A 27,963-nucleotide genomic window follows, 5' to 3' on the forward strand; every position below is an offset into this window, starting at 1 on the left:
TACCAAAAATGTCCCGCAGGTGTTGGTAGCACAAATCATCTCCCCACTGGCTGATGTGAACTGCTGCCCTTCCCCACCCTCTTCCTATCTATCTTAGAGCACAGCCTTCCCCACGTTGCTCCCAGAGCTCCACGTGTGCCATCTCTGTGCTCAGCACACACATCCCCAGAGCTTGAGCAGCTCTGGTGGCTCCCCTTTGGTTGTGTCTCCATAGAGCTGTTTTCTCCAGGCTGGGATGCACCAGCTTGGAGTTTCCAGCCAAGTGTGGGGGCTCTGAGCCCCACTATTCTATAATCTCCCCCTAAAGCATCCTCCCCATTCTTTCCAGCTGGTGCAAGAGGACTGAGCTTGGTGCACAGTGCATGGGCACAGCCAGACCCACGTCACAGACAGCAGCAGGCAATCAGGAAAATGCATGTGTGCTTTATTCATGGATATGTCTGAATATCAATTCGTACAGAAGAGATAAGTACAGGTTACACCCCGGCAGTACAGGCAGACACCAAGCATCCTCCCCATGTGCACACACACATCCCTCAGCACCCATCAGCATCCCCTGCCGCCCATAGGGGTAACTTTCCCAGCATCACTTTTCCTTTCTGCTCGTCCTCTTGCTTGGACAACAATGCAGTATATTTGTACATAAACAATATCTCACAGATTCAAGGAACTGCCAAACCACTGCAAAACGGTGCTGAGCAGCAAGAAAAAACAGAGTTCAGTGGCTACAGAAAGTTGGCTGGCTGCTGTTTTTTTTTTCCCATGACTCTCCTTTGTGCTTATGGAAGTCCCCAGGTATGGAGTGATTGCTAAAAAGTGGTCTCCCTTTCTCTCCCTTGGCTCACTCAGTCCTTTCCCTCTGCTGCTGCGACTCTTTATTTTTGTTTGCAAAGTTTGGTTTGTGAATGGGCTTAGAGGGAGAGAGGGCATTAAGTATTGTTAAAAACAAAATAAGGTGGAATGGTCAGGAAAATTCATGCAGATTTTTTTGATTTTTTTTTTTTTTTTTCTTTTTAATTCCCCCACAGTATATTAGCACCCATCCCAACCTCTGGCCCTTTCCTGCTGCATGGAGGCTCATTGCTCTGTGACTTTATTCACTGTGAAGCATCCCCAGACTGCAGGGAACTCCTGGGCGAGCAGCAGGCTCTCATTGCTGGGTGGATGCTGCTTCCAAACTCGCACCACAGCACAAGGGATGAGGATGGGGAGCGCATTTTCAGACCTGCAAGGTCAGCTCTGTAGGTGTTTTTCAGACCCCTCATTCAAGACCACAACAAAGAACCCTCCAGCAGTTTACACTTCTGCAGGAATCCCAGCAGACCATTCGCCTTTATTTTACCCCCTCCTGCAAAGACTCTGTGATATGATCCATAGTGATTCCTTGCCTTTCACAGCCTCAGGACACTTCTGCCATCCTCCCAGAACTGAGGACACAAGAAGACACCACAATGGGTTCTGAGGGTCTGTTTGGCCAGCAAAGCTCAGGGACAACCAACATCCTAAGATGTTCTAAGCATGATATATACATCCCATCCCTTACACATCCATCCTGTGCAGAGACTCAGCCCATGATACAGGAAGACCAAAGGCTGGTGGGGACCCATCTGCTGAAACCAGGTGGGCAGAAGAGCAAAGCTGGACTACAGGACTTGAAAGGAAAGCAGCAGATGAAGGCAATTCACAGTACAACCTCATGGTGTTGAGGAAGTTCCTTGCCATTCTCCAGTAGGGTTTAATCCTTCTCACCTGTGGCTCAGAGGACACAGGTTTTTGGATTTACACCCCATACTTGCACAGATGGCCCCACTGATGCTCTGGATAAATGGGAAATGTTCACAACAGCTCAGGGCATGGCTATGGCACTTTGAAGGGAGGTATGGGACCTGTGCCACTGCTCTCTGCCTGCATTTCCAATACTGGGAGATCCTCTTGGCTGTGAAGTTTTGGCACACACATTTTGTTTCAGCACATCCCCTGGCACCCTGCATGCAAGACTTAGATTTCAGCGTGTTCCAGGATCCTGTCTCTTGGATTAGGACAATCCCAGGTGCAGAACTTCAGCCAGGACACAGCCAGGAGGGTTTCTGCCCTGTCTTACACTTCCACAGATATTCATTTGCAAACAAGGGTGGTTTTATATTGGAACAAACCCCAAGAAAATCGCTGCTGTTTCTCAGCAAAACCTGAAGCATTAAAGCAATGGAAAGTGCTCTGCAGGGAATGGGAATAAAAAGCTCCAGACTTTGAAATTTCAGCTGCTTCTAAACTTTTCTATGCCTCCAAATGCTGAGCAACTGATGTTGTTCCGTAGAGAGGCATAAACCGAAGGTGAATGGGCTGCTGTAAAACTCACAGGGAGCAACGAGCCACTCCTGTCCCTCCTGTGGTCAGTCAACCTGGGAAAGCATTTGCCCAAGGAAACCTCGCTACTTTTCCTTACCACCTTCCTTATTGTCTTGGTCAAGAGTGGAATTTATCTCCCTGCAATGTTCTGGGACATCCCACCTCACTTCCTCAAGGGAAGATCGCTGGTTGCTCATGTATCACATGGTCACGTTTTCCCTTTTGTGCCCTGAGCAACCAGGGAGACATTTCTCCTCACTCTCCATCTGGTTGGGTCACTGAGCCACCCCTTAGCTGACTGATCAGCACTTGGCAGGAAGCAATGTCATTACTGTGCTAGCCTGAAGACAAGCTAACAAGGATTTCCTCCTCCAGCTATTCAAGGAAGGGGGCTGTAACAATCCACTCCCTACTAAGGACATGAAAACTCCATGTATCCTATCCCTTACATAGATGATGACATCCCTCAACTGTCCCTCTGTCTCTCTGTGAGACCAACAGGAGCACAGGTAGCTGGTGAGAATGGATTGTGTTACACTCGTATCAAGTCCTACCTGTAGCCTCACAGGTTTATCCTGCACATAGAGAGGTTGGCTGGGAGTGGAATGACTTTGGCCCCTGGCTGGTTGGATGTCATGAAAAAATACCTACCCCCAAACACTTCACAGGACCGGTAAGTAGAGATGCTAAGGTTGAGACACGAAGAAAGCCAACCATTAACAAAATGCAACACACGTGTTTCTTCCTGAACATGATCAATACGTGACACATTTCCCAAACAGGAGGGCCCAAGGAGTAGGTGACATCTTGGAGATGCATGCTGGTTGCATGTCGGCTGTAGTTTCAAGCAGGTGGATGGTTCCTGTGAGCCAATTTGTTGTATGGCTGCTTGCTCCACCCCAGAGGTGCTTCAGGATCCTCTCTGGTGAACAGAACCAACTACCTTCTCACCAGGGTCTCTGGTTTCTTCATTCTGAACCAAATGGGCTGTCCTTTGGGTCCTGAGCAGCCCTGGAGATGATCTGTACGACACAACACTTGACTTATCCTGCCCAATATCCCACAGTGTGAGTTGGGGCTTAAGGAAATGTCCTGACAGCTCATCCATCAAAAGTCTTTCCCCTCTTGGCTGGGGAAGGTGAAAGCATTTCCATTGCAGCTCTCATTTTTTGACTCAGCTCTCTCCTTTGGCTTTTCCAAGGGAACTGTCTGTGGATCACAACCCCAATCCACAGAGAGCTGGAGAGACAGCAACCACACTGTGGGGTGAAAGGTGGCCAAGACAAAGATGAGCTGGTTGTTGGCAACGCTGATTGTATAAAATCAAACAAATTGGAAGATGGATGAGGAGGAGAAAGGGATGCCTACACACTCACCTCTCCTTCCCATCCCTTCCTTCCTCCTACCCCACCTCCTGAAAGAAGTTCCTTGTCTGGTTGTTTTGTTTTTTTTTTTAAAGAAACCAACACAAAGAGAGTCACTGCCCGGCGTGATCCCACTCTGCTTCACATCACAAAGAGGCTCAGCACAGCAAGAGTAGGGAGAAGCCACAGCTGCAGCAGGGAGGCTGCCTGGTGGCAGGGAGCTGCTGGGCTGGAGGTCTCTGATGACAGACGAGTGGAGCCCCGCAGGAGCCTCTCCTCTCCAGCCACCTGCAAGAGAAAGGAAGAAGCATGGGTGAGTGTCATGGGTTTTAGCCTTGCGCTCAGCTCAGCTCTGTTGGAGATGATGGTGGTGAAAGTTTCTTTTTGTAAGATGGGGGCTGAATGCCCATGCTGGTTAGGGGAGTTCCATACCCATGGAGTCATCACCAGCCAATGACTTGATGTGGTGACCTCTCCAGGTGAAGATGTCTCCAAGTATTGGAGGTATCTCCATGGCATCAGCAGGTATTTCACCAAGCAGCAGCTGGGACCCAGGTAGGTTACTCCATAAGTAATGGCTTTACATTGTGCCAGAGGAGGTTCAAGTTGGATATGAGGAAAAATTTATCCTCCAAAAGAGTGCTCAGGCACTGGCACAGCTGCCCAGGAAAAGTGGTGTTGTTGTCATCCCTGGAGGTGATCCAGAACCGTGGAGATGTGGCACTGAGGGACATGGACAGTGGGCATGATGGAGGTGGGTTGGGGACCTCAGAGGTCTCTTCCAACCTTAATGATTCCATGATATAATGAAAGTACTGTGCACGTGGCCATCTGGACTAGGCTGTCAATCATGAAGGAGTTTCACAGCTTCTCCATTGCTTGCAAGTGGTGGCTTGGATAAAGTTCTCAGTGCAGGGTCTTGGCCTTAGACTCAGGTTGCACAAAGATTTGATGAGCACCAGCCAAAAGAAAGTCCTCCAGCTCTCCTGCATGCAAATGCTTTTCTCCCCTGATGAAAACATCTCTGCTCTGTGCATGGCCACGCATGCCCTGAAAAGCAGTTTGGGAAGCTGAGGCCACACTTCTGCACCTACTGCAAGACCTGATAACTGCTCAGTGAACAGAGCTGTGTGAGATGGTTTGGGGAAAGGTTTTAAAAACTTGCATGTGGAAGCTCTCAGTAGGTACCATCTAGCTCAACACAAGGCACAGTCCTCAGAATCTAGCGACAGCTTCTGTTACCTGCATGTTCAGCAAATCAGGGTCACTGTTAATTATTCAACAGTAAAATAATTCAATCTGAAGATTACTCTAGTGGGCGGCGAATCAAGGTCATTGCTTTTTACTTAATAATAAAATATTTAATGCTTATTACCGTCATCATCAGTAAATTAACCTGGTATTTGTTTTAGAACAATTTCAGTTTAATATTACTCCGATACTAAAAACTTGCTGATGGGTAGAATCTTTCAGCTGAGGTTTTTCAATGCTCAGTGATCCTTGCTCAGTTAAGTTTCAGTGTATGACCTCCAGCAGCTGAAAAGTTTGCACCTATGTGAATGCTCCACAACTGGGCAAGGAGTTGAATCAGTGGTTCTGGTTCTCTTCTATGCTCCCAGAAAGCATAGGGATGTTTCTAGAAAACCCATCTCTCTCATTAGCTTTCTCTCTTCGGTATTTGAAGGGAGCATATAAACAGGAGGGGGAACGGCTGTTTATGAGGTGGATAGAGATAGGACAAGGGGGAATGGTTTTAAACTGAGACAGGGAAGGTTTAGGTTGGATATTAGGAGGAAGTTTTTCACTCAGAGGGTGGTGAGGCACTGGAACAGGTTGCCCAAGGAGGTTGTGGATGCCCCGTCCCTGGAGGCCAGGCTGGATGTGGCTCTGGGCAGCCTGGTCTGCTGGTTGGTGACCCTGCACATAGCAGGGGGTTGGAACTGGGTGATCATTGTGGTCCTTTTCAATCCAGGCCATTCTATGATTCTGTGATTAGCCCCATGAAAGAAAAGAGATGATGACCAGCGGGACTGAGGAGAGGGTGAAGAATAAGATAACATTGCCTTGTGCTTGGTGTTGGGTAAGAAGATGTCATGGCATGAGGAAGAAGATGAGTCAGGGGCTCTAGAAAGATAAGGGGAGGTTGGTTATCTGCATGTAGATGCAATGACACAGTTGGAAGATGGAGCCGCAGTGAGGAGGGCTGGAGGACATGGAGAGGCACGGATACAGCCAAGCAACCCTTGGGCCAGGTTCTCCTACCTTGGTAGGCTGGAGGTGCTCGAAGATGTTCTCACTGAGGGTTGCTGCAGCTCTGTTGGCGTTTCGCTCCTGCTTGTACATCTGTGTGGTGGGGGGGATGGATGGGGCTGTGGCTGCGTTCAGGTAGGTCCCATTGCCGAAAGCCTGGATGGCATTTTCTTTGCATGGGGAAGAGATGGAAAAAAGCACCATCAGGGCAACACTCCCAAGGGTCAGCACACGCATCCTTCCTTAGGTGATACTTACGGAGACAGATGTTGTCAGTGAAGAGGTGCAGGAAGCTCTCACACTCTTCCTGCCGGTTGCCACTTGCGTTGCAAGTGCACCAGGGTGCTATGCTGGAGGTCGAGTTGTCAATGTAGTTTGGGGTGATGGGGCTGCCTGTGGGAAGGGTGGAGAAATGTTACCCCAAATCCAAGGGGGGACAATATCATCTCTTTGCTGCTCTCTTGCATTGCTCTGGTTAGTCTCAGTCTCATCCTATGTGATGAGAAAACCCTTTTGGCACTGGTGTCACAGCTCCGCTTTGCTCCCAGGGAGGAGAAGAGGGTCATTTTCTGTCTCTTAGTTCATCCCACCACCACCAACGCTTTCAGTCAATTAAAGTGTGCTCTAAGTCTAAGGAATGGGCAACTCCCAGGAGCTGAGGTTTCCTAATAACATTCAGATATTGTTTGTGAATGTTTGAGGAGGTTTTCACACTGGCATCAGAGAAACCAAACTCAGCCTCCAGAATGGTCAGAGACAACAAAGGAAGGACTAAATAAAGGTCAAGGTCAAGAATGAAATCTTGACCCAAACAGCTGCCAATTTATCCCTTCCCTTTGGAATGGACCAGGTCCAGTGGCCAGCCAGAGCTTCTCTCTGGACTCTGGATGTGTTTATGCTAACAGCTGCCAGCATCTGAAAACCCAGTTTGACATCCTCTGAAGTCAGCAGGATGACAGGGAAATCCAGCAGTGGGATCAGGGCACGCCCAGCAGAGCAGATTCTCTGGGACAACCCATCATCATGAGCACCAAGCAGGGTCTTGTGATGTGTGGTTTCCCTCCTTCTGATGCAGATATCATGAAGCTACCCCATGATCATGGCTTAGGCTCCTTCTTTCACATAGCAGAGTTAAAGTGGGGTCTCCTTGAGATGTCCACCTCTCTCAGATGTCCACCTTTCTACCTTCATAGCTTTCAACTGGCTGTGATGCAGGAGGCTTCCTACTCAGGGACTGGGAGAACAGAGCAGTGGAAGCACATGGGACCTTACCTATGATCCCAGTGTAGGCCAGCAGGCAGGCAGCATAGCTGTCCCTCCAGCAGCCACTTGCAGTCTGCAGGGATGGCTGGCAATTAAACTGGAACTCTGCATAACGCGACCTGTTGGAGCAAGAATGCAAAAACATAGAATGCCTCAGGCTGGAAGGGAGCTTAAAGATCATCAAGCTCCAACCCCCCTGCCATGGATAGGGTTAAATGGGATTTGAGAGCAGAAATATTTGGGGCAGAAAGAGAGATAATAGCACACTGGAGGTGTCTGCTGCATTTGCACAGAAGGGGATAAGATTCACAAGATTCTGTGCTGCTGTAGCTGTTGCTAAGCCAGTTATAATATAAAACACAGGTTTTCGTCTCGCCTGCCCCTCCAGCAAAGCCAGAAGTGAGTTTAATCACCCTGAGAGGAGATGTGGAGAGGTGCTGTAGGTCATGTTGTACAAGCATCCTTTGGGACTGCAAGAAAGGTGCGATCTTGGAAGAAATGTTTGTTTTCTGATGTGCAAAGCTGATTTTCAAAGGAAGAGCTGTTGCAGACAGCAAGATAATTCATTCTCTATTGCAGCTATCTGACTCCAGAGTACTAATCTTCCCTAGAGACCTAAGCCTTCATTTTTGGACTGAATTGCTGAAAGAGAGAATCACTCTGGTCCACTTTCTCTCTCTTCGAAGATTACGCTCTAAATGTCACTGAGGACATCTTCAGTTTAAGGGCAATGCCCAAAGACTCTGATATGCTCTCTCCATCACCATGGCTGTTGCCATCTCCTCTGCTACCGGCCCCCACTCTCAGAAGAATTGGACTCTCTGGGATCTGTGGAGTGAGAGGTGCATGTCACAGTGCTTCGACCACTGCTGTGCCTCAGCTTTTGGATGGTTGGGCTGAAAGCATCAAATCTCTCAGCATAAAGTGGTTTTGAGACCCAACTCTGGGCTTGTTGGGACCCTCCATGCAAGGAAATAGAGGAATCTTTCAGATGTGCCAGATAACTCTTTGCATGCGGCTACCCTACTAGCTTGGTAGGATAAACTCAATAAATCATGCTGCCAAACAGATATTTGACACTTAATTCTATAGGAATGGGACAATTGTTGGCACGTCTGGTGGCTGTTGGACATGGCAGGGTATTTAAGTCACCCACATGGGGATTCAGGTAGGAGATAGAACTGTTAGAGATACAGATGCACCTAGTCAAGCAGTCAGTGACCATCACATCAACCTCTCTTTCCTGTGCTATGGCCAGGGAAAGTATGCTTACCAAATTTTTGTTGTATTATTTGAAGGAGGGAGGGATCGACTGCAATTTTTATACTACTCTTGTTAGTAGAGCCCACACCTCCAGGCTGGGAAGATGGAGGGGGTTAGGACTGGTAAGAGGACTTAGCAGTGCAGCAGGGTTTGCCCTGGGGTATTTTACTCCTTCAAAGTGCCATGATTTGTTCTTGGCTCTCCTTGTGCTTTCTGCACTGCTGGCTTTGACCAGGTCACATTTCCACCTCTTGCTCCTGCCATATCTCTAGAGATTGTTGTATATTATACATTCAGAGACCAAGGAACCGGATAATTAACAGCTGTGCTGTTTGTGGGAAATGGTTTCCAGCCTCTTGGGAAGCAGCACTTTCCCCTTTGAACCTCCTCTTCCCTTCTGGGTCCACTTGTCTTGTTAGGGAGAGGGCAGTACCCGTCTGATTTGGTTCTCTGGATACCTGGGGGGAATTTTCAAGCAAGAACTGGTGGGACTAGAGGACTTTGCATCTTTTGGAGTCAGCATCAGCTCTGTATCTCAGTTTTTCTGTTATCAGCATTTTTGTGTGCATTAATGCCAGGCCACCCTTCCAAGAGGATGTGTGCTACCTGCAGCAGCCTTCACCTTCTCTTAGGAAAAGACAATTTTTTTAATGCACTTTAAGGATGACGTGCTAGAGGTGTTCAGTTCAGGAAGTCCCAAAGCCCAGAATAATTAGAGCCTGGAACAGTTCTGGGAGTTTTGTCCTACACTGGCCTTGCTCTTCTGCTCTCCTCCAGGTGTCCGCTCATGGCAAGAGCTGCACACAGGACATGGAGCTGGGATCATCAGTGCATAGAATCATAGAATCACAGAATAGCCTGGGTTGAAAAAGACCACAATGATCACCTAGTTCCAACCCCTCTGCTATATGCAGGGTCACCAACCAGCAGACCAGGCTGCCCAGAGCCACATCCAGCCTGGCCTTGGATGCCTCCAGGGATGGGGCATCCACAGCCTCCTTGGGCAACCTGTTCCAGTTTGTCACCACTCTCTGTGTGGAAAAACTTCCTTCTAATATCCAACCTAAACCTCCCCTGTCTCAGTTTAAAACCATTCCCCTTTGTCCTAGCTTCTGGAATATCAAAGACTTTTTGAGAAATAGAGGGGTGAAAAAAGTGCAGTTGAGGGAAAAACAGTCAGGAGTGTGCATATGGGTATCCACATTAAGATATTTCTGTGTATGGGTGCATGCATGAGTCTGGAATGGACTCCACATTGCATCCCTGCTTAGCTTGCACTTTCCTGGAAACATTTCCATAGTGGGCTTTTCTTTGGAACCCAATCCAAAATTGATAGGAAAGTTCAAATAAGGCTTCAACACCAATTTGTTCTGTTCATTAACACTTTCCATATCAGGGTATGGAACAAAGTCACGGATCATGGGAAGGAGCCACTCACACAACAGCCTATGTTAGCAGGTTGTGGTGAGCCAACTGTAGAACCATACAATCACAGAATGTCCCAAGTTGTAAGGGACCCACAAGGACCATCGATTCCAACTCCTGGCTCCTCATAGCACCACCCAAAACCCAAACGCAATGTCTGAGAGAGATGTCCCAGTGCTCCCTGAGCTCCATGAGGTCGGGGCTGTGTCCACTGCCCTGGGCAGCCTGTTCCATGCCCACCACCCTCTGGAGCAGAGCTTTTCCCTAAATAATCCCACCTGCCCCTCCCCATGGACACAGCTCCACACCTTTCCCCTGGGGAAACGATGAGATACGTGCACTCCATCAGAATCCTACAGGAAGATACACAGCTCTGCACGCCGGGCTGCCCCAAGTTGAAGAACCCCAGGCTTGGTTGGATGCTGTCTCTCCACGCCACCCACCCCACCACACAAACATACCTACAGACGTAATTCTCACGGCAAGAGTCCAGCGGTGCCAGGCAGTTGGGTTTCTCCTTGGACTCATAGGAGCAGGCTGGAACGATGGTCTGCCGCCGACGCTCAGCACAGGCTGTGTCTTCACAGGGGCAGAAGAGCAGCTCGTGGGTGTACTCGGGTGGCACACGGTCGAAGAACTTACGTAAGGCCTTGTGGCACTTGGAGCGGTTGCAGGTGTCGGCCCGAGCCAGGCGCCGGATGCAGAAGGAGACATATTCCGTCCGCAGCCGCTGGCACATCTCGTCCACGTTGCAGGCTTTGGCAGCATCCAGGCAGCGGTTTACCTGGGTCACCTCGTTCTCAGACCCTGTGGGTTGGTGTAAGATGGTGATGGGGTTTAGTGCTCAGCTCCCACAGGCAGCAGCGCCCTGTTTTAAGACCTTCCTCCCAGCCTTTTCCTTGAGGTAGCCACCACTGGCTTCAGGAAGGCTGTGGCCATGCGGAGTCCAGATCTGCTCTGTGTTGCAGTAGAGCCAAATCCTCTTTTCCTGAGAGGTGCCATGGCCACAAAACAAACCTCACACCCCAGAACCTGCTCTACCTCATTCCTGCGTTTAATGAAAGGAGACTTCACTCTACCTTGTGCATCTTTGCTCTACCTCAGGCACTGATCATCATGAATTAACCACACCAAGGCCTGGTGAGGCAGCAGCCATTCATAAATCATAGAATCACAGAATCACAAGGTTGGAAAGGATCTACAAGATCATCTAGTTCCAACTGCCCTCCAATTACCCTTGCTACCACATTAGAAGACAATGGTCAATGTATGACGTGGTCAATGTATGACCATGACTGGATCCACCAGTGTGATGGGATTTGTTCCAATGGACTTTCTTTTGCCCAAGATTCAAACACCGAGTCAATGGCCAAGCCAGATCTCCTGACACATCTGATCTGCTTAGATCTTTGCACCACAACTTCTTTTCCCTGTGCAGTGAGTTTCCTCAGGCCTCTGGAGGTGCAGATAGATCCTGGAACTATTTCAGAGGTGGATGGAGCTCTCTTTTGTATCAGGAAGAATGCCACAGAGTCACCAGTAGGAATCTGTTGAGACATTAAGCTCTTGCTGATGGGAGAGATGAGAAAAGGCTCCTCCATGTGCTAGAGAAATGAATTTGAATACATTCTTCATCTCTCTGAATTAAGCCCATTACCTGAAGCACACTTAGAAGGATGTTTTCCCCAGCAGAAAAGATTCTTTTTTTTGCAGAGGAAAAATCCCCAGAATAAAAGAATTTCTGCTGCAAAGTCAAGCCCTGTCTTTGACCAGGAGTTAAAACCATCCAGTCACAGTGACAAGTGCTGATGCATTGACAGTCACTCCGAGCACTTCAAAACTGGCTGCCCTCCTTTATTTTTGCAGCCATTGTCAGATGCTCCATCTCCGAGCTGTTTATTTTCCCCTTCGTTTTGTCTCTGCTGTTTACTAGAAGATGAATTTCAAGTTTTTCAGTTATTTTACAATGGATGGCATTTTTGCTCGGTGCATTTCTACAACATAAGTGCTTCTCTTTAAAAATGCCCGGGGATAAATATTGTTCAGAGCATCAGTTTACACTGGGGAGCTGTCAGAAAATGTGTGGGAATGTTACTTGGAAAGGTTTCATTATCCAATCAGCTAATGAATCACAGGGAACATGCTAGTTGTTCTGCTGCTCACACGCAACAGTGGAGGACTTACTTTTAACATTCACTATTACAATTAGAGTGGAGGGATATCATTCTGCTTCTATTATTTTTAACGGTGGCCACATATTGTTTTTTGTAAAATTGGGTTAAAAACAGTCTATCATTCTGGCATCGTGGGAACGTCTTACATTTCAACGAGTTCTTGGAAATTTTTGGAGTGTATTTGTAAGAGGGACCCTTGGCAAGGTCTATCCTATAAATCCATGCACTGGACAGGCACAGTGTGACAGGTCATGAGCTGTGTTATGGACAGTTCTGATGTATAAATAGGGAAGAAAAATTTAAACCAGAAAACATCATGTGTCTCAATGGACGCTGAGTCCTTTGGTACGTATCCCTGCTGCTCCAGGCTCACTGGCTTTGCTGCCCAACCAGTTTCAATCCTCTTTAAAAACCTGTCTGTGTGTTAATCGTGCATAAAAATCCCTGTTCCTGGATGGATTTTGCCGTGCTCTGAAGAGCCCCGTAGGACTTCCAGAAAAAAATAAAAAGGAAAAAACTCTTGTGAAGAAGGCCGTGACCTGGCAAACAGCTTTGTGCATGCTTCACTTTGCATGCTCAAATCAGTCAAGTGGAGTCAATAAGAAGATGTGAGGTCAGGGAGCATCTCCCTTCCCTTTGCTGGTCAGATTGTCAAGGGCTGATGGGTTAATTTGCTCCTGGACATTTTCACCTAACAAGTGCCTCGCTGTCGAGGGAACTGCAGCCATCCATCAGCTGCAGGGATGTGCTGCTCCCTGCTTGCTTGGGTGCACTCCAGCTGTGTCCCCCACCCCAGAGCCAGGTGCATGTTCAGGAAGAGATGTGAGAGGACTGCTGCTTTGACACATCTTCCAGAGACAGAAGTGGAGCAAATCACTTGCTTTCAGGTGGCTATTCTGGTAATAAAAATCACTGTTGGTAAAACTTCCCCACGGTTTTGGTACAGGTTGTGTTGGCAGCAGTGACATTGGTGATGGATGGCTAAAAGCTACAGCACTGACCTTTCAGCTGTTGAGCCAAGGGTTCATGCCCTCAAGGGGGTTAAAAGGTAGGGCAGCTTTGCTCGTGTTATTAAGGGGATTACGTGATTCAGAGCAGAACACGAGACTGAGTCCACAGGCTGACCTCAGGGCGTGGGGTTAGAGGTTGTGATTGGGATCAAGCCAGTAGGTTGGACTACTGACCTTTTTGCCTTTGGGGTATCTGGCCCTGTGATTGATGAGGAAGCACCTTCTAGTCCCTAATGGCAAGCAGCCATCCAGAGCTCACCAGGGTTTCTGCATTGCACAGGTGATCCACCTGCTATGGAGAATCAGCCCACGGATGATGGCTCATCACAAGAGCCTTTCTACTTTGTCCCTCAGCCCCAGCCCTTCAGAATGGGCATTTAAAAGACAAAATGATAAAAATTGCAAGTGTTTCTTCAGGGGACATATTCTTCTACCTAGAGTTAGGCACAGGATTTGTAGGAAGGTCCTTGAAAAAAAATGGTTTCAAGACTTTAGCCATGCAATGCTTTGTAAACAGACCGTGAGAAACCATGGAGGACTGCCTCCTTCTTAGCACTTGACAGCCAGTTCTCCCACTTTGAACCAGCTAGTGCAAGAGCATCTCCTCAGCCACCTACCTGCAGTGATGGAGGCCAGCCGGACGTAATCAAAGCCCCTGATGAATGGCTCATAAGGAGAACTCTCCAGCACGTTCATACCTGGTGTGAAAAGAGCATCTGGTGAGAAGGCAGCAGAAGAGCCTGAGATGTACAAGGCTCAACAGCTGTAGCACACGTTGGCTTGGTTGCTCCAAGAATAACTGTGCTCTAAAGGTCATAAGTAAATGGATGATCAAGGTCACAGCAACTGTTGGGATCATATCCTTAGAGAAGAGAATAGAATGCAGCTAGGTTTTAAAAATATATCATAACTATGGACTAGATCAATCCCTTGGAGAGCAGTTGAGTTGCAACCTTGTATAGCTCAAGTCCTGGGCCACTGAGATTGCCACTGAGGACACCAGATTGTAACACAAACTCTTGCTTATGGGCAGAGCTCATACTATCATAGAGTCAGAGAATCATTAAGGTTGGAAAAGACCTCTTAGGATCACCAAGACTAATTCCAACCCACCCCCAGCATACCCACTGACCACATCCCTCAGCGCCACATCTCCATGGGTCTGGAACACCTCCAGGGATGGTGACCCAGGGATGGTGCCAATGCCTCACCACTCTTTCAGAGAAGAAACATTTCCTAATACACAACCTCACCCTCCTCAGCACAACTTGGGCAATCACCTCTTCTTCTATTGCCTACATGCATTGTGTTTCCAACACCATTCTTTTTTTTTTTTTCTTATATATCCCTCCTTTGTTTGGTAGTCCTCATCTCTTTCTAGGATGTAAGTAGGGCAACATTTCATTTTCGTATTTATTAACACCTCTTCTCTTCTTGCCTACAGCCCCTTCTTACTTGGCGCTGAGCTAATGACCCACAACTCCCGCAGATACTTCCCCTCTTCATTTTTAAGTCACTGGGAAGCTAATTTTATTCAATTGGTGCTTCCCTTTCATCCGTTCAATGGTCTGTAATGCCCCGTCACCCTGATAGATACTAAAGAATATTATTGAAGCAAACAGCTCGGTATCATTTTTTTTTATTAGACATTTAGATGGATATGGACAGCAGCAGCAGATGTACTGGCTGGGATAAAAGGACTATCAAACCTCTTGCTCTGGGCATATGCTGATCACCAGCTGCGGTCAGGAAGAAATGGCTCCCAGGATACACAGAACTGTGCAATTACCACAGGTGCATTACAAGGCAGCTTTACACCTTCATTGAAATATCTTGCATCGTTACTGACTGGAGAGGGGCCCATTTGTATGTTCCAGCATAGCAGTTTTATGTCCTGGTGATATAGCACCTTATCAGAGAATTGTTATCGGGTTGTCATCATGTTATTGTGTCTCCAAATGGGAAGGTGGCTAAACGCAGGCACACACAAGAGAAGCTGAGTAAATAGTACGCTTTATAAATTCCCTGAGCACACACTTCCACAATTGATTTTATAAGAGGGCTTCTAGGAAGCTTTTTACAGCCTCCTGGGTACGTATGACTGAAAGACAAAGCTCTACAAGGAGCGCGTAGATTGGCTTCCTTTCTCAGTCAATTAAACATGTGTAAGGACTCTGAAACATGTGACTATTATGAAATGTATTTCCCCCAGGAAATTAAGGTAAGGAAATCAAAGGCTTGAGAGTGTGAATCTGCAATGCAAGTGAGCTTGATGCTTGCAAAAATGCAGGGCTCAGAACATGACAGCAGAGAAGTAGGGCAGTCTCTTCAATAACCCTTCCACAAGAGGAGGTGTGAAGCTGCTGGACCAACATCCCTCCCAGCCTGGCCAGCATCCATCTGGAGATGCACACCTGGCCCTTGCCCACTCCCAGTTCTCCCTGCTATCCTCTCCCTGCTCTTCCAGCAGTGGGAATCCTCCCTGCATCACTGTCCTGCACACTCACATTACTTCAGACCACTTGTTACCCAAGCCCTCTGCTCTTCCCCACCTTCTTCACTTGGTAATTAGGGGAAAGATCAGATCCTGGGTGGTGCTGGGGCCTCTTATTTCCCCAGTCAGTACGTATCACCATGCTCTGTGACCTGCAAGCTGCACTATCACAGAATCATAGAATGGCCTGGGTTGAAGAGGACCACAAGGATCATCTAGTTTCAACCCCACTGCTATTGCAGGGTCACCAACCACCAGACCAGGCTGCCCAGAGCCACAGCTTTCACTACTTGAAAGCTTTCTGAGAACTTGATCAAGCAGTTCCCATTCTGTCAAGCCCGTGCTTTATGGTCTTCATCCTCTTTGTTTTGCTTGACCTTTTGGCTTGTCACCCCTGCACCTTTCCTTCCAGCTTTCAGCCAGCAGTGTTTTATTAATCTATTTCGCAGCCTATGGTTGGAAGGTTCTGTTTTATTCCCCATTTTAATTTTCATGGTGCATAAAATACTCACCAGCCTGACAACGAAGAGTTATGACCACAGAGGTGCAATTTTATGACGACTCTTAAAAAACGTCAAAACCCAAACTTACTAAACACCAGCTCTGGGAACACTTTAAATTCCAACTTGATGTCACCAGCCCCAAATCTTCACTAACCCAAAGACACCCGTGCACTTGAGATCCTCCAAGAGAGTGATTTGTTTTAAATTTACACCATTTTTTTCTTCAGTGCACAAATTTTGTGCAGTGCTTCTGTAAAATATGCAGCTTCAGGGCTTGGCTAGCATACTTCTATTTACACACAAAACATACCATGCATTTCCCCAGAGAATATCTCAAGGTATACTGGGAACACCATGAAAAAGAAGACAACATACAAAAAGAAAGGAGGTGTCTCAAGCTTTCAGGATATCTTCCTAAAAATGCCAATGCTGTGGGGCATCATAGGTCCTGAGATGGAACAGGATATGATATGTATGACCTTCATCACACTGACTTTATGCTGGGGAGCTCTATAGAGGGACTTTAGGGAAGACCATAAGAAAAGAGCACCGTACCCAACTGACCTTCCATCAACGTGTGGTGGATGCTCCAGTAGACACTCAAGCAGTGCTTCTCCTTTTTCATGCCTCGCTTGCACTTGCAGCCATAGAGCTGGCTGGAGAGCAGGGCAGTCACTGTGCTCCTGCACTGGTTCTTGGCATCGGGGCCCAGCTTGTTGGCTCCATTCCCTGCGATGCATTGCCGGAGGGTCCTGAATTTGGAGCTGCAGATGGGGTCGTTGGTGCAGGATTCACCTGCCTGAAGGCAGTCCCTGCTTGAGCTGACAGCTTCCGCCATACCTTCTGCAAGAAAACCAGACAATGTGAGGCTGATGGAGTAACCCTGGCTGGGAAATGAGTTGTGTATCCCATGAGATGGACCGGGCTGGGATGTCCACCTTCAGATACGAAGGTGGAAATCAACCACATCGCCACTCGCTCTACAAGCAAATACCTTGCTTCTGAAGTTCTTAAGCAGGCAGATCTCTCCCCGGGGTATCAGCTGGAGGATTTAAATGTCCAGGCTCACCACTCCTACTCAGGAATTGCACCGTGGTGGGGCTGAAATGCCCCAGATGATGAGGAGCCCCTGTTTCCTACACCTCTCACTGAGGAGCCAGAAGGAGAAACCACCTCCATTCTTGAGACCAGGGTCTTCCTAATTTGAGAGAGTGGCCCCAAATGGGGTCAACCTGGAAGCCAGATTGTATATGCTTGTCCTATCCCATCTGCAGCATAGAAAGCTCTCCAAGGCCTTCGCCCCCCTCACTTCTCTATCTCATCTCTGCTAACTGACATTAACACAAACCCGGTCTTGTTGAACGCTCCCCTCTCTTCTCCTTGCACAAAATTTAATCTTGCTCACACCCTTCCTGAAGCTCTGAGTTGCTTTGTGTGGGGTGTTTTGACATGGAACCAGCCCAGTGTGTCCCAGGAGCTGGCCCTTGTTTGCTATCACCACCTCCCCAGGAATCCCACTTTTTTTGTCTTGCCTTTTATCAAATGCCTACACATTCCCCTCAGAGTTACTTGTGAAAATACTAAATGCTCTGTTCCCCATGCTGCAAGGACAGAGAAAGGCACTGGAGGAAGGAGTCATTGCTACATGCACACCAATAAATTAAACATCCCCAGCAAGGCATGGTGATGCCATATCCCCATGGCCCAGAGCAGACCATTGCAATGCTACTAAATGATCTTCCTCTCTACAGCAGGATGGCCACATCCAGAGTGACTCCAGGGGATGGGACCTGTGCAATGGCACGCCAAGGCTATAAGGGTCATGCTGGAGAGAAAACAGGAGAATTGTGCTCCTTCCAGTTGGTGTGGAGCTCTGGAGCACGTTGACACAGGTCAAGGATGGTTGCACCATGACTTTGTGGGAGTGTTGAAGATGGAAATCTGGTTTATGAGAGGGAAGGTTCAGTCTCCATGTCTACAACGTAATTTCTGATTCTGCTGTACTATAAAAACAGAAACTGCTTCTATGACCTTGAAGGAGGACTTCTCAAACAACTCCCAGAGGAACTCCTTGTCCCCAACAATTCTTGTCTCCCTCTGGATGGGAACACATTACAGCTTCACAAGGCAGGTGAAGTGGGGGGAATCTTCTCATTTTTGAACCCTTACAGAGTGAGAACCAACTCAGACAACATTACAGAAATCTCTCCAAGGAAAAATGTGGGTCCAACATTCCCATCTCCAAGGGCTTCATCAGATCTCCCCTTTCTCCAAGAGTCTATTGATTTCTCCAGAGTTCTTTTGTCCTCCTTCCACCTGCTACCTTCCAGGCCTTGAATTTCTGCTCCTGCCTCCGCTACTCTCCCCGTGCATGTAGAGCCCATTGCTGCCATTCCCTCCATCCCTCCTCCCTTGGCACTAGCAGGGTGTTTGCTTAGAAGGAGCTGCTTCTGTCACTCTTTCTGATTAGAGTAGAAGGTAGCAGCTGGAGTTCAGATATTTCAATTACGTTTATTACAAACTTTGGGTGAACCCACCAGGAGGTTTCTCCTGAAATACCCCAATGGCATCTCAAATGTAAAACCTTTCATCAAACTCCAGACTATTTCAAAGTGCCTCATGGCCAACGTCAGGCTTTCAGTTATCTCAAATCGCACAACACCTCAAATTTGAGTTCCCCTCCCTCTGATTTATTCATAGACCTGGTTTATTTAGCACTCAAGGCTTGCTTGGATCTGCCAAATGTGGAGAGAGAAATTATTTCCAACACATAGAAAACTCTGCCTTGGGCTGTCATATCTTGAAGAACTCAGAACACAAGGAACCAGTTTCCTTGAAATATCATTCGGTCTGCAATTTCTCTGAGATCTATAAATTGAGCTGGAGCTATAGTCTCTGCCTTCAGACACTGCTGCATTTTCCATGCGCAATTCTTCTGTACAGAATCTGCTGGGGAAAAAAAGCACTTGACTTAATTTTGCCCTGGCTCTCTCCAAAGGATCTCCTCTGGCCTCCAATAAAGCATGGCAGGTTTTATTCTAGAGGAGATGACTTTGTCAGTGTCATGTCAGCTGCTAGAAAAGTAAGTTAAAATAGAAATTACAGCCCTCCTTTCCCCACTCCTCTATGTGAATGGCAGAAGATACTCCCCAGGATAGTTATAAACACAGCCAGACCATAAAAGCCATAAAACTCCTTGGGATCTCACTGAATAAATCAAGCAGATTGACCATTTGAGAAATTTATCTGCAAAAATTTTAAGTAAATATATCCTTGCTCGCTACGTAGAACAAAGACTGGGGGGTGAATATTTACAGCCCGATCCCAGAGCATCAGACACCCTCGTGCAGGGTTTATGGTAGAGGTGTTTGAAGCAACCTTAACTGGAGCGTCACGAATGACCCATTCCATAATCATGTCACTTAAAATCCAAATCATTCAGGGGCTTTTATTGGTAGCAATGTCTTTGCAACTGAGACAACATAACGCTGCGTTCTCCTCCTCGCGCTACCCTTGAGAGAGTAATTTTATGCAACATTAAGAGAGCGCCTCTCGGGGAACAGAAAAAAACAACTCTGAGATCTATAAAATAGATGGTGCTTCCTAACAGGCAGGGAGAGAGCAGCATCAGGTCTGCTATCCCATCGGCAGAGCAGCTTTTCCAGCATCCAGGCTGGACGTGGCTCTGGGCAGCCTGGTCTGCTGGTTGGCGACCCTGCACATAGCAGGGGGGTTGAAACCAGATGAGCATTGTGGTCCTTTTCAACCCAGCCCATTCTATGATTCTTTAGGGCTTCGCCTTCCAAACACCACTTTACGGATGCTCTGCTGTGGGATTTTCCTCCACATCTGTCCCCAGCAGCTCAGTGGGGGTGGGGATATGTGTGCAGCTTGGGAGTTCTGTGCCTCTGCTTTTCTAATAATGCAACTTCCAGCTCCCTCTGCTCTCTTTAAAAGCCCATTTGTCTGGATTTTTATTCCTCGCTTGCTGCTAATTTCACGCTGTTTACGGTGGGCAGATGGGGTAATGAGTTTATTTTCCCATCCTGTTTGTAGCTGTGCACCACATCTGTTTCAACTCTTGCTTACCTCGGTGACACCAACACAAAGGCACTCCTAACCTGCAGAGGTAAGAGAAAAATCTGACTCTTCCATTGCCTTCACCAAAAAAAAAATGCATTTGGATGGACATGGAGACCTGACTCTTCTCCAAGGAAAACGTTTCCTTCACCGTGGAAATGCAGCTGTGTCTAGCATACAGAAGTGTGAAGGTGACACTACATGCCAGCTTGGAAACAGCATACAAATCCTTTTGTATGACCATACAACAATTTTGGGCCCCGCACTCTGATTTTCTGATCCTTTCTGCAACAGGATCTGTATTGTAGATGCTTTAAGAGGCACCGCATCACATTGCATCAGAGGTATTGGCCTCCAGTCATGCACCAAGGGATGGTCAGGTTGGATATTAGGAACAATTTCCTCTTGCAAAGAGTGGTCAGGCACTGGCACAGCTGCCCAGGGAATGGTGAGGTCACCGTCCCTGGAGGTGTTCAAGAATCATAGAGATGTGGCACTGAGGGATGTGGTCAGTGGGCATGGTGGGATGGGCTGGGGTTGGACTTGGGGATCTCAGAGGTCTTTTCCAACCTGAATGATTCTATGATTCATGGTGCTGGTTCAACCTACGGCCTTGGCACACCTCCCTGTCCCTTCCAGATTTTGGATACTTTAGGTGTGAATCCATGCACAGTACTAGGAAGTGATGAACACTGTTATTATTTCCTTGACAAGCTGTTGACTCCAGATCATTTTTTTGGGTTTTTTTTTTTTTGTCTTTTGCATGGTTTGTTGCTTAGAGGAGAACAGCCATCTGAAATCTCCTGTAGAGCAGAAGAAATGGTTTATTGCCTGTTTAGGTTAGTTGGATGTCTTTTACGTAGTTCTTCCTAAGTCAGGCCTGCCAAATCTTGCACAATGAGCACAAGTATTGCACAGAAAGCTCCTGCTCAGGCTGAATCCCCTGTGCTGACCCATCCTCCTTGCTATGGGGCACACTGTTGACCCAGAGCTGTTGGAAATAAGTTGTTACTCGCATTTTTTCCTGGAGCAAGAAATGATGGCCAAGGGAGTCCAGAAGAAATAGTCATAATATTTTCCATGTATCCATGAGCCAATAATGATGGGCACAGGTAACTGGCTGGCAGTCACTCTTTAACCTTGTTTAGACTATGTTTCCATACCCAGATTTTACAGTCAAGTGCTCAGTGTCACCTAAGCAGAAGCACCTAAGCCTTCGAATGCAGAATTAATTTTCCATCTACGGTTGAAATAGTTGCAGAATGTGCAGTTGACTGCCTTCCTTGCAAGCACATGGTTTTGGAGGCATATACCAATACCTGAATACCTTAGATTTTCTCAAAGAGGGGAAGGAGCTGTGGCTCTCAGGTGTCCCTCTCTCCAAGGGCCCCATTTGGGGCACCTAGGAGTGCCTGGGGCATGTCAGAGTGCAAATGCCACTGGAATTTGGCTGTCTGCATTACTCTTTTGTGCATTTACTTGGCCTTGTGTTGGATGCCTGAACTGGAAATGTTGATGGTCCTTCCCCCAGATCTGTCAGAGAAAAGCCCTACCAGGAGATCCCCCGTCCAGAATTCACAGCTGTCATCCAGATTTCATAGTGCCCCTGCAAAGCCCTTTGGGATGCTGTTTTGCTGAATTAGATCAGAGCAGCTCACGCAGGCAAGATGTCAGCATTCATTGCTATCAACTCTCTGTGGAATTGGATGATGTTTACAAACATTACATGCACAGAATGAAATCCCCCAATGCAAAATGATCTTCTTTTGCTAGCAGATCTTCCTGGTCAGTGTTGGGCTGAGGGAATTTGCTGAGAACACCTCAGGAATGCAATGTTTGAGACTGTCAAAGCAATGCCAGAAAGTCTGAGCCAGCGACGTGTCTCCAGCAGGTATTATAATGTGCTCGGCTGATTCTTTGTACCTAAATCTCTGACCTTTCTCCCCTTATGCTAAGGTTACTAGCAGTTTTTATCAATATTGGTTAGATGCATTCAAGCAGGACTTCAAAGGCATGTGGGATATACAAATAAATGTGATAACATTCACTAAGTGGTGCCCCCTTCTTTAATAGTTGATCCAGGTGGAAGATTTTTTACTCACTGAACAGAATCAAAACAAAACGAAACCTCATTCATCCGTTCTGTCTTCCTGATGTAGAATACATCTCACCTTGACACCTTTAGAGAAGCCTGAAACTTTAGACATAACGGCAGGGAATTTATGAAGCAAGCCATCCTACCCATCTCTTGGCATGATGGATCTGCACAAGTCTGATGATGAGGACGTGGTATTGGTGGGCTATTCTCTGCCCCATGGGGACTCCCTAAGGATGCAAAGTGAGAGTGAAATGTGTTGACCTTAAGTGTTAAATGGAAGCAAGAGTCACTCAAGGAGGGCATGGTAAAGTTGGGTTTTAGACATGAACATTTGTAAATGAACTCAACAATCCCACATTCGTCTTTGATTGTCCTTCTCATTCACGGCTCCTTTAGCCATTTACCAGGAGGCAAGTGTCACTATGACTTTGCTGAAGGTTGGAAAGGTGAAGCAATTTATTTGTCACTCACCAAGCCAGTGATTAGAATTTGACTGGGAGAAAGAAATGAAACAAAACAAAACAACAGCAGCAGCAAACCAACCGTGAGTTGGGACATTAGTTGCCAGATTGTGTCTGCAAACTTTAAGGCTGGAAGAAAGCCCTTAGCCCTCTGGATGCCTTTAGTCTGGCGAAGTCACATCATGCTTTCATTACCCTGAAGGAGAAAAAAATTATTCCTGAAAACTCTCACGATAACTTGGAGTGAAGCCTCGCTAGTTATCATTATTCCCCTACACTAGCACATCCTTTCTGACAAGCCTTTATTTTGTAAAGATGCCTCTGGAAAGCCCCATCCTACACAGTTGACTCAGCCAGACTAATCACCGACTCAGCTATAAACAATGTTTTTACGAAACAAAGATGCAAATGAAACCATCATGCTCAGCGCGTGACCTGGTTGCAAGGAGTTGCAAACCTGACCTAGGTAAGATTCATCCATCTCACCTGAATGGGGGCTTAAAGGATTCGAGCACCAGCTTGTCTCCTGTGCTTCTTTTCCCCTTCTGAACTGCCACATTCCTCACCTAGAGGTCCCCCAATGTCCTGGGCATGGCTCAGACATACTGATATCTGATTTTGGCGACAAGATGAATACTCACCCAAAATATGAAGCTGAACAAGACCTTTCATTGCACGACTTCAAGGCTGGTATTTGTCCTGTTGAAAGCACATCCCAAAGAAAGTGACTCGTGAAGAACATCAAGAATCCTTCAGCAAGAATTATCTTTATTCTTCCTATTATTCTGATCCCAGGGAGGCATTGTTGGCATCCTTTATCAAAGAGAGGAATTAGTTGCGTATTTTCTTGGAGACATGGCACGGTGAGGGAAATTTAGAGAGTATTGCTCATACCTAGCATTTATTCAGTCAAAAAATGCAGCTGATGGGAACATATATGGACTGCAGAGCCGAGGCACTAAGTGTATTGCTTTGTATGTGTATTTATTGCTGGCATTTTAAAGTAACTCTTACTGGCATATCAAAATACCTCCAGTGAAAGCTGCCATTGAAAGAGGAGTCATTATCAGCTCAATTGGCACTGTATTCGGATGAAGTGAAGTGATCTAAAAAGGAGAGCAATTGCCTGTAATGTTCCACATGCTGGTGACTTCCATTTGCTTTGTCCAGCACTGAGATTTTCTCTTCTCCTTTGACATCCTCGAGAAGAAGAGTGTGTGACATGTCAGAGCTCTCTTGTGCAATGGTGAAAGCAACAGGCCTGACAAGGTGCTTCTCTAAGGGAGATGTGGTTATAGCAGCCCATCATAGAATCATGAAGGTTGGAAAAGACTTCTAAGATCCCCAAGTCCAACCCCAACCCATCCCACCATGCCCACTGACCACGTCTCTAAGTGCCACATCTCTATGGATCCTGAACACCTCCAAGGATGATGACCCCACCGTTCCCTGGGCAGCTCTGCCAGTGCCTCACAGCTCTTTCCAAGAGGAAATTGTTCCTAATATCCAACCTGAAGCTTCCCTGAAAATAGAAACAGCTGAAGACAAATGGAGGCCTACACATGGGAGAGCTAGGAGAGCTAAAGGGTATTTTAATCAAAGTGACATCAGCAACGTGCTTGCTGTTTACAGTAGTCTCCCCCATACAAATTCCATGCAGAAGTTCATTACCAGTAATTGCCTTGGTGCTGATTTTCCCAACTTTAGAGGAAATAAAGTGCTATGTGCATCACTTATTATTTCTCTGATACTTGAAATGGCTCTTCTCAAGAGAAAGTAGTGATCAGTCTATGTCTCTTACCCACAGGCACTGGGCTATGAGACCCCAAAGGAGTTTAGTACTGCAGTATTTGGGGGTCCTCAAAAGTCCAGATCTGTAGCAAGACATGCATTTGAAATGTTACCCATATGTCACTACTATTTGAAACTGACACATATGTCACTAGGAGATTGGATAACATGCAGCTGACGTGTTTTCATTGTCTTTCCTAGATTAAGCTGAACATAAACACTTCATGCCCTCCCCTTCTGCAAACAGAACTTTTCCTCAATTACGGTCAATTGCCACTTAAACAGCGTTCAGGGGTTATTGACTACAGAGCCTGTAGAAAGTGAACTCCTCTGCTTTCATTTGATTTTTGTCCATACATTTTCATCCATCTATTTATCTCTCCGTGTGCCTCAAGATCAGATCAGCCTCTCAGCCCACATTTGAATAAGTCTAATGCTCGACTTTCTGAGCAGAATTCCAGCTAGTGCCTTCAGGGCTGTCTTCTGCCCACCAGAGTGAGATACAGATCTCTTTCAGAGCCTGCAAGACTTTTATACACACATGTAAGTATATACGCATGTAGTTTTAAACTCCCTTAACTCCACTTTTCTTCAAGTCATTTCGCTAAATGTTCTGGTGTTTGCCAACTCTTTGAAGCTTTGCAATGCTCAACCAATACGTACAGAGTTTTGCAGGACTTCTGTTTCTAAGAGCCCATATTTGCCACATTAAAGGTTTATTTTATTTTTTCCTACAAGATACCCAAATAGAACATTCTCCAATGTGGACACTGGGATAGGCTCCCCAAGGAAGTGCTTGTGGCACAAAGCCTGCTGAAGTGTTTGAACAATGCTCTCAGACACAGGGTTTAATTTTTAGGTAATTCTGTGTGCAGCCATTGGACTCAATGATCTTTGTGGGTCCCTTCCAAGTCAGGTTATTCAATGCTTCTGTAATGCAGCCTCAGCATACACTGGATACTGCAACAGGTCCGCTATATCTGAGCCACCATCTCTGTTTTTTCCTCTTTGAGGTAGGAATTATTGACAGGTTTTTGTACTTCTTCACCTCTGTGTTCATTGGAAGCCACTGCAGTACATTTTCTTGAGACTGCACAGACTCAATAAAATACATCAGGCTGTAATATTGGTGGCACTACTAATTTTTGTGCCCATACACTACGATATTAAATGCAGACAGCTCTGATTTGAATTGATATGTTACTCCCAAGCCTTCTTCCAGTGGCAGTGTTATTTCCTGGCCATATGGCTCACCTCCAGGTGACATGGCTTGCCAAAACTCAGGTGCTTGCTTTCTTCTCTGTCTTTCAGAACTCCCTGTTCAGGCTGGCAAGCCTGTTTCATTTTGAGTCCTTCTGCATAAGAGCCCAGGGAGAAGAACCATAATCTCCTCTCGCTACAGGAGCCAAACTCTGCAAATCTTTCTTATCATCTGTTAAAGCAGCATATCTACAATAGCCTGGCTTGGGCCAGAATCTGTATACACTTACACTTTTCCCCAAATATCTCACATTTCTGATTTTAGATTAGATTTCTCTTGCCATGTCCTTTTTTTGTGACCCATTTCAGGGTCAGGAAACATTTCTTTTGTCGTCTTCCTCTTTCAGCATATCAGCAATGTGTATTGCAGTGTCCTCATTTCCTTCAAATGACTCTTGCACTTTCCTGTCAAAAACCTCAGGAGCAAGTTAAAACCCAGAGGGAAACTCCACTCAAGCAATAGCTCCCATCAAGGGCATTGGAAACGCAGACTCTCAGCATCTTCTCGGTCAGGGCAATTTGCAAGGACCCAAGAGGGCAGCTAACAGCATAAAAGAAAACACATCTCCAGTCATTGTCTTGAAAGCATCCCCCCGGCAAGCAAAGGAAAATATTTTCTCTAAATATTCCTATTGAGTTCTTTGGGATCTGAGGGGCTTGTCCTTCTTTCCTACTGTTCCCAGGGGCAGGCACACTGCAGTAGCTTCTATTTTTAAAACCAATACCCAGTGTTAGCAGATAGCCCAAGCCCTTTTAATTTCTGTCTCATGAACAGAGGAGCATTTCTGCAGGCTGCAGCACTGAGTGCTTGGAATCTGAGAGCACACATTTCTACGCCTTGTTCTCCATTGGCACTGAAGACGTCACAGTATTGTTGTGTTTTTCCTTTTTTATTATTATGGTCTATCTATTTATTTTTCCAACCCGGTTCATTCTTTCAATTACCATGCCTCCAAGTCATAACCTCATCCACTTCTGGATTGTCACCAGGGTGAATCTTATCTTTTAGTTCAATAAGATTTCATCTTAAGTCTACGTGTATCAACCTCAAGAGGTGGCAGAAAAGTCACATTTTCAGCTTTCCAATCCTTATCAAGAATGTGGTTCCAAAGGAGTGGGCAAGGAGAAAGAAACATCCTTTTTATGGAAGCAGAAGAAGGAACAAGTTGAAGTATGGACCAGCCAGGTGAATAAGAATGGCCAGAAGGGTGACACAGTATGATTTTACTTTGGCATTTGGCAGTAGTCCACGTGATGTACCCATAAGAATGGCTCCTGTGCAATCACAGTAAAATGGGTGCTTGTGAGTACTGTGCTCAAAAAGAAATGGCACATTTTCAGACTAGAAGGTCTTCTAGGGTCTATTCTGAGCCTGGCACTGTTCAATATTCCCATAATGACTCCGATGATGGAATAGAGAATAGATTTATGTAATTTGTGGCTGACAGAAGACAAGAAGGGGGTCACAAGCAACGAGCAGGACAAGACTGGAATTCAAAATGATCTCAGCTCGTTGAAGGCAGTGTTTGAAATCAGGAGGATGACGTTGAACAAAAGCAGAAGCAAAACTGGGCAGTGCAATACAAGAGGACAGGAGGGAGAAGTCCAGCAGCAGGGGAGACATGGCCATGGGGTGGGAAGTGGCCAAGGGCTGAAAAAGGAAATGCAGCAGCATGCATATAAGAAAACACAAGTTCTGGGACACAGGTGCATATCATGGAATCATAGAATCACAGAATCATTGTGATTGCTGTGTTGGAAGGGACCTTCTCCACTGCAGTGAGCTTTAGCTGGAGTTCAGGTCCAGCTCTATGGCTGGACAACACGTGTTAAGGAAGATGAAAGAGATCTCAAAGGAATTTAATGATATTTATAAGTCTTTTTTGCAGGCCTGACTTGTGAGGAAAGGCTGAAAGAACTGGGTTTGTTTAGTTTAAGAAGATGGCTGTGAAGAAACACTTGCATATGTAAACAAGAAGCAGATAGTGATAGATAGATCTCCTCCGTTGTGGGATGTATGATGTGAAGTAATTTTGAGTTAAATGTGTGGCAAGGGAGATTCAGTTAGATATTAAGAAAAATGTTATATGGGAAGTTAAAAAGTGGAACAGATTATGGAGGGTCTGCTCAATCCCCAGCAGTGGAATCACTTACAGAAGCAATTGCCAGAAATGGCTCCTG

The 27,963-nt window shown here is 46.5% G+C and overlaps 1 protein-coding gene across 4 annotated transcripts in view; it reads right to left on the reverse strand.

The window, feature by feature from the left end:
• Positions 1-403: 403 nt before the first annotated feature.
• GFRA4 (GDNF family receptor alpha 4) overlaps positions 404-27,963 on the reverse strand; it is a 75,632-nt gene continuing 48,072 nt past the window's right edge. For 3 of the 4 annotated variants that reach the window (XM_090139914.1, XM_090139912.1, XM_090139913.1), the window contains exons 2-8: positions 16,648-16,935; positions 13,713-13,793; positions 10,373-10,718; positions 7,233-7,342; positions 6,219-6,353; positions 5,973-6,130; positions 404-3,998 (exon numbers count right to left, since the gene is read on the reverse strand). In XM_090139914.1, coding sequence (XP_089996040.1) covers positions 3,852-3,998; positions 5,973-6,130; positions 6,219-6,353; positions 7,233-7,342; positions 10,373-10,718; positions 13,713-13,793; positions 16,648-16,930 — 1,260 coding nt within the window. In that variant the 5' untranslated portion in view covers positions 16,931-16,935 and the 3' untranslated portion in view covers positions 404-3,851. The remainder of the gene's footprint in view (positions 3,999-5,972; positions 6,131-6,218; positions 6,354-7,232; positions 7,343-10,372; positions 10,719-13,712; positions 13,794-16,647; positions 16,936-27,963) is intronic. The other variant, XM_031588140.2, reaches the window with a different exon arrangement.

Source organism: Phasianus colchicus, chromosome 4, assembly GCF_987193195.1.
Source record: "Phasianus colchicus chromosome 4, bPhaCol1.hap1.1, whole genome shotgun sequence".
In the NCBI taxonomy this organism is placed as follows: Eukaryota; Metazoa; Chordata; class Aves; order Galliformes; family Phasianidae; genus Phasianus; species Phasianus colchicus.